Raw genomic sequence first — 13,338 nt, forward strand, 5'->3', positions numbered from 1 at the left:
CACAGTTAAGGTCAATTCTCCAGGCCCCCAATTTGGGGCATTTTTAACCTGTGCAGCTGGATAAATATGGAGGGTGGGAGTGGGTGGTCCTGGTGCCACCAGCCATCACCTGGGAGGAGGGATACAGGGACGCAGCCAGTGCACCACCCGGGTTTTCCATCCCCACTCTCACGTCCTAAAGCTCCACGCAACAGCCTGCACGTTCCCGTCCTTACAGCTGCCACCATCCAGGAAGGAAAAAAAGAGAAACCCCAAAGCGAGTGAGAGCCAGGAGAGCATCTCTTCATCCAATCTGCATGGGACATGGCAGGTCACCCCCGAGAGCCACCCGCTCGCAGCGCTCCCCCAGCCCAGCACAGCCGCCACAACCGAAGGGAAATGAAGTTGCAAAGGTTATCGTTTCGGTGTTTGGCTGAGCAGTAAAATCCTGCTCTGAAAACAAAAAGAAGGGAAAAGGGGGACAGGGAGAGCGGCAGAGAAGGAGAGGGACAGCGAGGCACGGCACGACGGCCCCAGAAACGCGGGAGAGGGGGCACAGGGGCTCGCACCACACTAACACACAGCTCCATTTTAGAAGAGTTTCCTGGGAAAATAAAGGCAAAGTCTGTTATAAAAGTTTATCTGCATGTGTGAGAAGGAGCGAGCGCGCCTGACTACGGTATAGAGATGTCATTATTTTCATGCATCTGCCTTACCCAATTTTATTTAGTTGCTTTCTGCACCATTTCATGCTCATTCTGCTGCTGAGCTAGACAATTGCTTTATAACTCTAGGGTGCAATTTCACTGTCTGTGAGCCACACGCACACGCACGCACACGGGGTCTGCGCTGGGATGGAGCAGGGAGCTGCACCTCCCTCCCTCCCCACCCTGACGTTTGGGAGCTTGCATTGAAACGGGTGTTCTTAATAAATTTAAAAAAAAAAAAAAAATAGAGAGAGAAAATTAAATTAAAATGCTAAGCCACCATCGCTAATGTATTATAATTCAAGGAGTGCATGGGGGGGAGCAGATCCAGAAAGCAACGGTTCCCCATTAAGAATGAGGAGGATGAACTGGAGGGCAATTTGCTCTCTCACGCTAAGTGAATGCGGAGAGACGGAGCCCGGCAGGCTGGAGGGCAGAAGCGCTGTGAATCACACAGGATTTTTATGATCAATTGAAAGTCACACTTGAACAAGTGCAGGTCAAAAGGGAGGGCTGGCCATGCAGGTGCAGAGCTCCGAGAGAGAGGTTTTCAGCTTGCTAAAGTTGCCTGGTCCCTCGCAGGGTTGGGGTGCCCTCGTAGGGACCCCTGCTTTTACCCCCCACCCCTGACCCCGCTAAGCCTCCCCCCAGGCTGCAGCAGCCCCACGGGTGTGGGTCGGGGCAGCCGTAGGGTGCAAGGGGGTCTCCAGAAGCAGCCCCAACGCTGATGAGAAGAAACATCTCCCCACCATGGCATGGGCAAGCATCTCCGGCACAACCTGCCGCTGATACGCCGTTATCTGCCGCCGCCGGGCCCTGCTCAGCGGCGTTAGAGGCCACAGCTCCTCTGCGTGGGGCAGAGACCACAGGTTCCCGGGCCTGATAAAGTCACTCATCTTGCAAAAAAGGGGCAGCAAAAGGAGGAGGTGGGAGCAGAAGAGGAGTCCAGCACAGTCTGGCAAGATGACCGGTGGGGAAACAGGGTCTCTCTCCCTTTTTTCCCCCCTTTTGCAGGAGCACCCACCTGCACATGGGTCCCCAGGGAGAGGGTGCTGCTCCCCATGGTGCAGGGCAGGGAAGCCGCAGCGCTGGGAAGCCACTCTCACCCATCCCTTGCCGCCCCACGGGCAGCCAAAACAGCTTCCCCAGCTCGTGCAACGCCCCTGGGTCTGCTCCTGCCTCTCTCTGACCCCGCTCCTCTCTACGCCCCTTCGTGCCTCTGCCATCGCTCACCATCTCACCTGCGGGGAGCGAGCCTCCTCCGTCGCATCCCGTGCCAACCCGGCACAGCCTAACCCCGTCTCCCCGCTTCGTCACCTCCGCATCTCCGGGCGGATCTCGCCTGGCAGCGCACCCCCTCTCCCGCGCTTCTCCTTCCGCTCTTGCTTCACCGCTGCCGTTGCCTCATTTCGACTCCGTAATGGGCACGTAGGAGATGCGCTGCCCACAACAAAATTGTCTCGCAGCAGCCCACAGAGTTCACAGCAAAAAAAAAAAAAAACCAACCAAAAAACTTTCCAGCACTTACTCGTCGGCCAAAAATGGAAAAACAATAATCAAATGTTTCTGCCTTCGCGCCCAGTGCCGCGCAGCCAGCTGAAACTAGACGGGGCATCCCTCCCTAATCCGCTCCTGGCAGCCCCAGCACAAAGGATTTGCTCCATGAGCTGAGGGGGCCGTAAACCTCGGGGGCTCCAGGGCTGCCCTCAGCTCCCCCTCCCCTCATTTCTTCTTTTTTTTTAAAGTCTGTAAAAGCTGAAGAAAGCCGAAACTCCACCAAAGAGGAGACCATGAAAAGTAACAACCAGATGGGAATCCCATTACCATTTTATTGGTCACAAATACCAGTATTGCACCTTTTATCTCTTCGCTCCGCAGTGATCTCGCATCCAATGCAATCCGGGGAAAGGGTTACAGCTCAGATAAGACCCAAACCCAAATACACCACCAACCTCCACTCAGGGCCCACCAAAAGCAAACGCTTAACCCAAAAAACCAAAAAATCCCCCAGGGTTTGAAAGAAGCAGCAATGCCCACGGCGAGAGGAACCGTCTTCCACTAGAGCAGAAGGGGGATGCGGGCCCTGCTCCTGATGCTTAATAAAACAAATATTTAGGGTGTTTCTTCCTTGGCCTCTGGTTTGGAAGCACCTGGCTTACACACAAACCCCAGCAGAGAGCTTTTCTTTGCTCCCAGGCCAAAAAGCAGCTTGGAGGGTTTTTTTGGCTCCCAGAAGCTGGGACCCTCAAAAGCCCACGGGAGCCCTGTGGAGCTCGGATCCCAGACGGATCTGCTCTGCGGGGCTGGAAGCCGCCGTCCCAGCCGAGGTTTCACAACCACCCCACACCCTCGCTCCGGGCCCCGTTCCCAGCTTCGCCGGCGCTCAGACGCACCCGCGTGCCTCAGTTTCCCACCCTGTATCTGTCTCATCTGGGCAGCCGATGAGTTTTCAAGGCAAGATCCATCCCCTCCTGATGCGCAGAGGCAGGAGCTGGCACAAACAGGGCTGCGATCAGAATTACAGCCCCAAGGTGCAACCTTGAAACTTTTATTGTAGATCACAATAAAAGAAAAAAAAAAACAAAAAACAAAAAACACCAAACCAACAACCATTTTATGCTTACGAGTGGTCTGTTTGAACAGGATTATTTTTTAACTCCACGTTAAACAAAATTTCAAAGGAGGGGAGCTGCATTTGGGCTTAATTTGAACCCTTTCTTCCCTTTCTTGCAAGGGAATTGTTCCATGTTTATCTCAGAAAACACCCTCCATTTTGAAATGCTCCGTCTTCTCTAAATAAAAACTCAGGTTGTTTCCCTGACTTTGCTTTGCTTTGCTTTTTCTAAGCAAAACGTTGTCAGAAAAGGCAAGTTCTCACAGCCAGTTTCCATCTCAACAATAGAGCATTTTCCCAGGCTAAATTGCTTCTGTCTGAAAATCTTCTAGCAGTTTGAGCTGGCTGGCATGTGTGGGGATCCTTCTGTAGGGTTTTTTAAATCCTTATTTGCAATATTATTTCGTCTGCTTTGCGCTGCCTTGATGTTCGAGCAGCCTTTGGAGAGACACAACCACTCCTCCCTCCTCCTCTGTCCTCCCTCCAGGCACACGCTTTCCTTTGAGGAGGAGGAGAGGGGAGAAATAAAATAAAAGACAAGCAAAGAGGAAAATGTCAGAAAGCTGCTTTTTGTGTGTGTGTCAAACGTTCAAAGTTATTCCAGAGTCTAGTCTTTATATGTAATAAAATACAGCAACTCCTGACAAAATCAATTAAAATAAAACCACCCAGGCTGCCTCCCCTATTGCTTTGTAGCTGTACTGACTTTGAGAGCCCACCTGGGCCTTTTAGGAAGCAATTACGGAGCTGCCGGGTTGGATCCCGCGCCGGCAGCGCGCTCGCTCTGCCGAGCATCCCCTGGCACCGCGGGCCGGAGGGAGGAGAGACCCAGTTCCTTCGCCCGCGAAGGGAGGTGATGATGGGGAGACGCGCTGGGGATCAGAGCCAGAGAACAGGATTAATTAGAGCCCAATTAGGTTACCGAGCTCCCAGGGAAGGTCCCTGCAATACCCAGCACTCCGCCGGCAGCGATTTGAGGTGTCCCCGGCTTTGGTTACCACCAGCAGCCCCGTTCAGCAGAGAGGAGCCCGGCTGGCGGGCAGGGACCCCCTTGGCATCCCCGCTCCATCACCACCACCCTCGGTTAAGCCCCTTGCCAAGGGCCACCGCCTCTTGCTGTCTCACCGCCTGCCGCAGCGGGGTCGTGGGATATTTATAGCAAGAATGATTCGGTGATTTCAGGCAGCCGAGAGCCTCGGGGGAATACCCTGCTCACACGCAGTCCCCCACCAAAAGGCGCCGGGATGCTCGTAGGAACGAGAACCCTGTGCAAGAAGCAGGACCAAAAACCATCCCAAAGCCCGAGCCCCTGCCCCGCGGTGCCCACAGCTCCGCTGTTTGTTTTCTTAACCATCCCGCAAAAAAATAAAAAAATAAAAAATTTAAAAAATGCAGCCAGGCGGCAGGGCTCTGGCATATGGGAATCCACCCCTGCTCCCAGAAAACAATACTCCAACAAAAAGGTTTTTAACCCATTTCTTAATAAATATTTATTTTTGCCTTGAAGATGTGGGTGGGACAAAGCCAGGGTGTATTTTCCAGTGAGATGTTTTGATTCCCCCCTTGATTTTTTTTCAACAGGAGCAAAATGCCAATAATAATATTTGCAATGAATAACTAAAATTCTGTGGCTTTCTCCCCCGCTCTCTTTTAAATAAATAAAATGCCCTAAATACGAGAAACCCAAACGGTCTCTCCAACACAGCAGGACGACGTGGAGTAAACTCAGGGATCCTCAGAGGATTTATTTAACTGTGACAGCCCAGATTCTGAAAAAGGCAAAAATTCCTTCCCGGCTTGTTTTGCATATGTCAATTGGGAGAGGTCGAGCCCTACGCTGTGCTTCAGCAAGGGAGACCAGGACTTGGTCTCTGACTTTCTCTCTTGCCCCTAGGCCCCTCTCCGGTGCTGCACCCGCAGCCCCACGGAGCCGGCCAGCATCTTCCAGATGTGGGGCAGAGGATTCCTCCTTCCTCACAGGGATGCTCAGGCAAGCTGAGCATCATAATTCATCATTTTTGTTCCTATGGATTTTCCCACCAGCTGTAAATTTTTGAAGCTAAAAGAAGCAGAATTGAGGATCATGATGAGGTCTCAACCCAGACGTGGGCTCCCACCAATCTGCCTTGGGTTTTGCAAAGCATCCAGGTTCATCCCGGCCACGTGCCTGATGGCAAGGCCAGGGGATGCGGGATGAAGCATCTCATGGATGCTCACACTCCCACGCTCTCTTCCACCCGAAGCAGCCCCCACGCTCCGGGTTGCTCCCCTCGAGCTGGGCACGGGGGGTTGTTTGGCTGTTTTCCTCGGAGGCGTTCCCGCCCCGGCCTCGGCAGGGCCGTGCACGGCCAGTTCTCACCCCACATCCTGAGCAGCTGCAGCCGGCCCTGGCACGGCTGCGCGGGTGGGAAGAGGGACTCGCAGAGATTGCAACCTGGTGAACTGACCTCTGGGAGGGAAGCACCGGCCTCGGACACCCATTAACTGTTTGTTCCTCCCATGAGGCTGAGCCTCGAGGGAGGGCTCCCCGAGCTCACCATCCCCCTTTTGCTCCCCAGAAGCTCTCACCTTCTTAGGGGAACAGGCAAAGAAGAAAATGAAGCAATAAAAGGATTGCAATGGTCAGAGCCTTGGGAACAAGCAGCTGCCCAAAGAACCAAGTTCCTTGGTTTGCACATCAGTCCCCAACCTGGCCCCGTGCAAAGCCCGACCTCGGCACGTGCACCCCAGCAGGCTGGAGACGCGGATCCCCCCAGCCTCGCAAGCACTTGCGTGACGGCGTTTTCTTGATTTTCCTCCTCCTGGAGACTCGGCACAGCACAGCCCCCCCAGAGGAACAAAAGCAAGACATCCCCGATCATTAAAGACCCAGTAAAGGGAGAGCTGGAGCCCTGGACAGTACCTGTGCCGTGCGGGAAGGCTGCGTGCGGGCAGTCACGGGGCAGGCGCAGGCAGCCCCAGTGCCCACGGACCCCGCGGCCAGGCTGCAGGTTCTCCTGGGAGCGGGACAGCAGACGGAGCCGCAGGGCGACGGCGTCCAGCCCGGGAGATGCCCGGGGACGTGCCGTCCTCGTGGGGAGCCTCTGCCTGGCATCTGCCAGCAGCTGCCGAGAGGAGCAGGAAAATGAGATACTACTATTAAAAGTGCCCAGCACTGGCCACGCTTCCACCCATGACATCAGCGGGGTCATCCGAGTCTAACCACGGGCAGGACTTGGCCAGGAACCTCCACCAGGTTATCCTTTTTAGGCCAAACTGAGCTGAGATTTTGATGGGGCCACACATAACAGAGCCTGATTTTGGCCCCCAGTTGCTTCTGTTCTCCAGCTGAGGCCCATACTGGTGTGCAGGGAAACAAACTCCACAAGCTTGGCTATTTTTTTCCCTTCAGCTTGCAAACGCCAGCTCCCAACCATGACATGGGATAGGGTTGACGAAACACCCTGGCTCTCTGCAAAGTCAGGACCCGGCGGGTTTTGGACCATCCCACCTCTAAAAAGCACTGAGGCCCCGTGGCCCCCCAGCTCCGCTCTGGTTTCCCTGGGAAGGTCTCTGCTCGCACCCCTCGAGGCTCCCCTCGCTCCTACAAACCACTCACAGGCTTTCAGGCTCAACCTGCCCCCTGTGCTCAGCGCGGCACCAAGACCTCCCCCTCCGAAACCTCCAGCCCCCACCGCCCTTACAACCAAAGCTGATTTTTCCAGTAACCGGTGACCAAAGGCCAGTGGATAAAACTTAGGAGTCGCTTTCGCGGCGGACACAAAGCCAGACCACGCACCCTAAACAGCTCCCGCAGGCAGCTGAATTCTCTCCTAAGCCAGCGATGCGAAGTCGTAACCCCCAGCCAGCACTGCCGTCCCGGGGGGGGGCTGCCTTGTTTTCCCTCTGGATGCTCCCAGTGTGCTGAACAGCATGTTGCAAAGACCCACCCTCTCCCCGCCATAGCCGCACGTACATTTATAAATGAGCAGATAAATCAGTTGTTTTTCATTTGCACCGGTGTGAAAATCCTTACCCGAGCCAGCAGCAAGGTGACACACGCTCCCCCTCTCCTCCCCCGTCAAAGTCAACATGACTAATAACGCAATGTATTATTTAGCATCTACGGCGTAACAGGAGAGCTCGGGTCTGAAAGAAAATGCAAGTATATACGTAGGGGCCTGATCCTGCCCGTATCAACAGAGGTTTGGACTGCCTTCCATAAGAGCATCAAAGGACACGTAAATACTTAAAACAGCCACCTCGAAGGTGAAACCACTTTTGTGTGGCAAGAGAGAGGGACTTTCTGCTTCGGTGGGTGGGTTCGCGATGCTCCCCGGCACCTGCGTGTCCCCCCCCAAAGGAGCGGTTTGGCTGTGACAGCAGGACCCGCTCCTGGGGCCGCTGCAGGTGAGATGCTTTTAGCCCCAACAGCAACTCGGGGCGAGTCAGCCCAGCAGCATTTCCCACCTCACAGCCGAAGCAACGCAGGGCACTGTAAACCCATGATTTTGGGGGAAGGTAGATGCTGAAGACCTGCCAGCCCGCGGGGCCACGCTCTCCCTGCCAAAGCCCCCAGACCCCCGCGGTCCTGGAAACCCTCCCGGGGGGCAGGGCTGCCTGGGGACCTCGGGATGGTGTTTATATTTATTCTGCTCTTAGAAAGGAACAACTAAAATTGCAATTCTTAAACAAAAACAGGAAAAAAAAAAAAAAAGAAAGAAACAAAACACACCACCACAGGCTAGCAGAGGCTGAGCACAGATTTAAAGCCCAGGGAAGCCGGAGTGGATGTTCTCGCTGGCCGTGGGCTTGCTCGGCCGGTGGCTGGGAGCCCACGCGCCGCCGTGCTGAGCCGTGGCAGAGATGGCAGGATTCGTCCCTCTTCCCCCTCGCCTGGACTTGGCGCCAGGCTACTTCACTAAAACTTTTCTTCCCCCCACCCTGAACACTGAGCTCTGCAATATCACTTCTCCTGAAACCGAGACGCAAGGAGGCATTCGCCCTTACAAGCCAGGACTTGACTCAGTCACCGAAACGATGGCAAACTCCAGATGGAAATAGGTTTTAAAATGTAACTAAAAAGAAGAGGGGGAGGGAAAAAAAAACCAAACAAACAAACAAAAAAAAAAGGCAGGAGGGTCCCGAGCGTGCTGGCTTCGGGTTGCCACCAGCAAGGGACGATGCGAGCGGAGGGGCCGGTGCGGGAGCAGCGCTGGGGTCCCCGCGGGCGCTGAGCCCCCCAGATACCGGCGGGGAGAGAGAAAAAGGAGGAAAGAAAAAATAATTTAAAAAAAAAAAAAAAAAAAGAAAGGGAGAGAGAAAAGCAAGAGGGGGAAGCAAAGGCTGCGAGCTGCCAAGCCCTCCTGCAGACCTCGCCCCGGGCGGGGAGGGGGCTCTCCCGGCCGAGCCCCGGTGCCCGCTGCCCCGTTTGAAAATACCGCTTGCGCCGCTGCCCGCCGCCCCCCGCCTGCGCCTCGCAAAAAAACCCAACAACAACAACAACAACAGAAAAAAACCCAACCTAAAAATAATAACTAAAACAAGGAGGACGGAGGGGGGCCACGGGGCAGGCCCGCCCGGCACTTTCCCCGCAGCTGCCAGCAACTCTCCCCGCGGGGCTGCCCGCCCGCCCCGGGTACGGGGCGCAGCGCATCCCCCGCCTCCCCGCCGCGGGCTGCTGGAAGGGGAAGCGGAGGAGGGGGCAGCTCGGGCGCTTATTTTATTTTATTTTATTTAACCACCACCCCCCCACACCCCGCCGTAGGAACGGAGAACCTTTTTCGGAACCCAACTCACCCAGTGGCAGGAAGTGTTTGGTGTCCATAGCTGGTGCCTAACTCATGCCAAGGGGCTTGGTGAAGATCGGCGGCGAAAAACACACACGCAGGGCGCGCAGAGGGGAGGAGAGCGAAATCAAAGCGAAAGGGGGAGAGGGAGGGGGGGGAAGGGGGGGGAAAAAAAAAAAAAAGCCCAAGGGGCGGAGGAGGAGGAGGAGGAGGAGGAGGCGGAGGCGGGGAAGGCTGCAGCCCCGCACCGGCGGCCCCGCGCAGCGCCGGGCGCGCAGTGGAGGCCGCGGAGTTGTTGCAAACTCCCAACAATGCAACTCCGCCGCTCGGCTCCGCTGGGCGCGATCGGCTCCGCGCCGGGGCCCGCGCAGGGGGGAGCGAGCGCCGCGACCGCCCCGCAGCGACCGCCCGCCCCGCCGCGCCGCGCCGCGCAGCGCCGCCCCGCGCCCGGCCCCGCCGGCCGGGGAGAGCACGACGGTAATCGTGGTTTTTTTTTTTTAAAGTGATGGGGAAAGGGGGGGGGGAAAGAAAAAAAGCGGGGGGAAGGAAAAAAAAAAACAGAAAAAAGAAAAAAGGAAAGAGGAAAAAAGAAAAAAGAAAAAAAGGAAAAAGGAAAGAGAAAAAAGAAAAAAGAAAAAACAAAAAAAGAAAAAAGAAATAGAAAAAAAAGAAAAAAGGAAAGAGAAAAAAGGAGAAAAAAGAAAAAATGAAAGAGAAAAAAGAAAAAAGAAAAAAAGAAAAAAGGAAAAAGGAAAGAGAAAAAAAGAAAAAAGAAAAAAGAAAAAAGAAAAAAGGAAAGAGAAAAAAGAAAAAAGAAAAAAGAAAAAAGGAAAGAGAAAAAAAGAAAAAAGAAAAAAGGAAAGAGAAAAAAGGAGAAAAAAGAAAAAAGGAAAGAGAAAAAAGAAAAAAGGAAAAAAGAAAAAAACGAAAAAGGAAAAAAGAAAAGAGAAAAAGTGAAAAAGGAAAAGAAAAAATAAATACAAAAAAGAAACAACAAATAAGAAAAAAAAAGAAATAAAGGCAAAAGACAAAGTGCAGAGCGCTGCGGTGGCAGCCTCGGGGAGGGGGCTCTTGCAGTGATGCTGAGCAATCTGAGGTGACCCCAGCCCCAGGGTGAGGCTCAGCCCAGCCCCGGTGAGCCCCTCAGCCCTGTCCCCAGGGTGCGTCACACGGCAGGCGGCATTCAAAGCGTGCAATTTATTTCATTTCCCATAAATGAGGCACGACAAATAACTCTCTGTGCCCGTGCGGCTCGTCTGCAAACTCTCACCTCCTCAGCGCAGCGGGTACCACCCCACCGGCACCGCTGGCTGCTTCCCAGGGCAGCCGGGGCCCCGGCCCCCCCCTCCCCAGCGCGCCTCCAGGTTTAATAAATGATACTCAGCCTTGTAAGAATGTGTATTAGCGACTTGATGGAGCAAAGCGACTCTACTATGCATGAAGCATATTAAACATCATATCGACCCTCACTCTTGATGGCCATAACGTGCATAACAAACAGGCTCGGGCCACGGCTGCAGCGGGGAGCGACAGGGTCACGCAGGAAGCCTGAAATGACACCGGGGACAACTGCTGGGGGGTTCTGCTGGCACAGGTAACTCCCAAGGCAGAGCCCAGCTCTCCTGCAGCGAGCGGGGTTGGGGGGAATCCGGGGGGAGCTGGGAGAGCCAGGGCACCCATCACCACCCTGGTTTGGACCACGCACACGCGGGTGCGCTGCCGCCGCCAGCCATCGTCTCGCTGTGTGGCACAGCGGCCGCGGAGCGCTTCCGTGCCTCTTATCTGCCATCATTTATTCTTTAATTGGCAGAACGTCTCGTGTCATAAATATTAGCAATGTAGCACCTCCTCCTATAAAAACAAAGCCTCTTATCTATTTTTCATTGCCGTATCCCCGTCTATCACATGTGTGCACTTATTGGTCTTTCTCATACCTATCACTGTAGTATCCAACGCCACACAGGAGAGGCCCTGGAAAGGCCCTAATACCTGATTTCTCTTACAACTCTTGCCTGCTCTTCTGTGCCTGCCTGCCAGGGGAGAGACCCTGCCTTTCCTTCTGGGCAGCCCCACGCACGGGCGGTTAGACGAGGGGTACGCAGCCGGCAGCCCCGCGGGATCCCGCTGCGGACCAGCTCGGGACCCCTGCCTCTGCCCCGGCACAGCGAGAGATGCATCGCAATTCATCGGCTTCAGTTATAACAAGAAGAAAAACACCAAGAGGACCCGTCTTGCAGCAGGCAAGCGGCTGCAAACTGATGCTCACATGGAGCTGCAGAAGTTAAAACAAAATAAAACATCTTGGATCCTTTTTATCCTCTGCTCCTGTAATTTCAGCATGTCCAAACAGATTTTGCTGTGTGTTTATAACTGGTAACTTCATTTGCTCCCGGGCTGGGACCTTAAATGCCAAGTTTCATCTCCAAGTCAGTTTTTATGGTTGAGTTACATTAACTCCTGGGAGAAAAGGGAAAAAAGGAAATACATAAGGATATAAAAGAAAGTTGGGGTTTGTCAGAAAAAGCAGGTCCAAAGCCTCTAAGAGTGGGTTGGCGGGGCAAAAATCATAGATCTCGTAGATACCTGCGTACAAACCCCGACAGCAAAAAGGTAGAAATCAGTTTCCTGATACACAAATTAAAGCTCATCTTTGTGTCTGATAAGGGAAAACACATCTGGGGGCAATGCTCCTCCGGGCCTCGCCGGGGCAGACCCAGGCTCCCGCTGCCTGTGCCACGCAAATGCCATTTGAGTCATCGGTGCCGTGGCAGCCTGCGATGAGCGTGGGCCTGAACGGCTTTGAGCACGTCCCTGGCCATCAGGTAGCCTGGCAGCCGCTGCAAATGGCTCACCCCACCGCTGAGCACAGGCGGGGATCTGGCCCCAAACCTCAGGATCCCAAAGCACGCTTAGGTTGATGGCTGCAGCAGATATCAGGGTTATTAGACCCATGGCTGAAAATCCACCTTTGTAGACTCTAACACATGAAATTACCATAACTAGGACATTTCACGCTCCTCTCCCATCAAGCTGTTTAGAGCAAATTAAATTTCTCCCTAACCAGCCTGTAACAGTTCGTGTTAGATGTGGATCTAAATGTTAATTGCAGCGACAATAACAGGTCTGATCCTGCAGTCCTTATTTGGGTAAAACCTCCCACAGAAGCCAAAGGAATTTTGCCCCAGAGAAGACAGCTGGATGCAGTCCCACATTTCCAGTCTCTTGAAGATGCCAGAAGGTAGCAAGGATATTTCTGTGATGTTACAAACCTTCTCTTTCCCTTTCCCCCCCCCACCCGCCTCCCCTCAATTCTTTAATGCACTATTAATTTAATAAGCTCTACCAGGCTGCCTAATGCTGTGCTCAACTTCAGCTTTGCACTTCCTAGCTAAGGACTTCAGTCATCATGGGGGGTGTTGGGGGGACGTTAAGATAATTGTTGCAGGTCATTGGCTTGTACATCTGCTTGATGCAGGGACGCTTGAAGGTCCTACACTGCCTGGGAGAGCTGTCTTGTGAAACTCTGAGTGGCTGTTGTTCTCCCTGCCCTTGGGGAATGCAAATACCCTTTAGCCTGGGATCCTAAGGAAGGCAGGTCGATGCCATGGGATGATTTGGGATCTGCCTGTCCTCATTTGAACAGCTTTCAATCCCGTCACTCAATTCTGGCCAAATTTGACAGAGAGAGAGATGCTATGTTCATTCACAGGTCAGAGTTGGGTAGGGAAAGGCTTCTCCCTCCAACCCCACACTCCCACTCTGTTGCCTCCACGTGTGCTCAAGACATTTGGGGCAAAGGGATCGAAGTGCCTGTGGGCATCAGCAGGAGGTAGGCACCGAGCTGCTTTGGGGGGCTGAGACCTGAGACTGCATTCAGAACTGGGCACCTGGGCCCCATAAAGGCATATGGAAATCATAGCTTTTGTTTTTTCTAAGTGATTCCAGCTTATCTCGTCCGTAACCCAGAATTATCTTATGGGATGAAAGCAAAACCTGCTGTGCTTCCCCTACTGTTTCACGCCCTCCTGCACAGTTAGAAAAAACCATCTATTTCCCTCCCTGGCTGCATTTTATTACAGATTAAAGAAAGAATAAATACAAAGTCTGAGTGAGAAAGAACAGGAGAAGGTGACGGGCCACGTCTGGGCTCCATCTCCCCCAGCACAGCTAGGGGCAAGGCTGCGATGGGTGGCCAGAGCTACCCTGATGTAGGGGCAAGGGTGGTTGCAGCCGCTGGCCCGGGGCTCGTGCCCACAGAGTCCCTCCCTGA

The 13,338-nt window shown here is 53.8% G+C and overlaps 1 protein-coding gene across 1 annotated transcript in view; it reads right to left on the reverse strand.

Moving 5' to 3' along the window:
* Positions 1–9,174, reverse strand: part of RXRA (retinoid X receptor alpha) — a 119,600-nt gene extending 110,426 nt beyond the window's left edge. The window contains exon 1 of the mRNA XM_082327591.1: positions 9,079–9,174. Coding sequence (XP_082183717.1) covers positions 9,079–9,106 — 28 coding nt within the window. The 5' untranslated portion in view covers positions 9,107–9,174. The remainder of the gene's footprint in view (positions 1–9,078) is intronic.
* Between the last annotated feature and the right edge of the window lie 4,164 nt (positions 9,175–13,338).

This window comes from Platalea leucorodia, assembly GCF_965183815.1.
Source record: "Platalea leucorodia genome assembly, chromosome: 15".
In the NCBI taxonomy this organism is placed as follows: Eukaryota; Metazoa; Chordata; class Aves; order Pelecaniformes; family Threskiornithidae; genus Platalea; species Platalea leucorodia.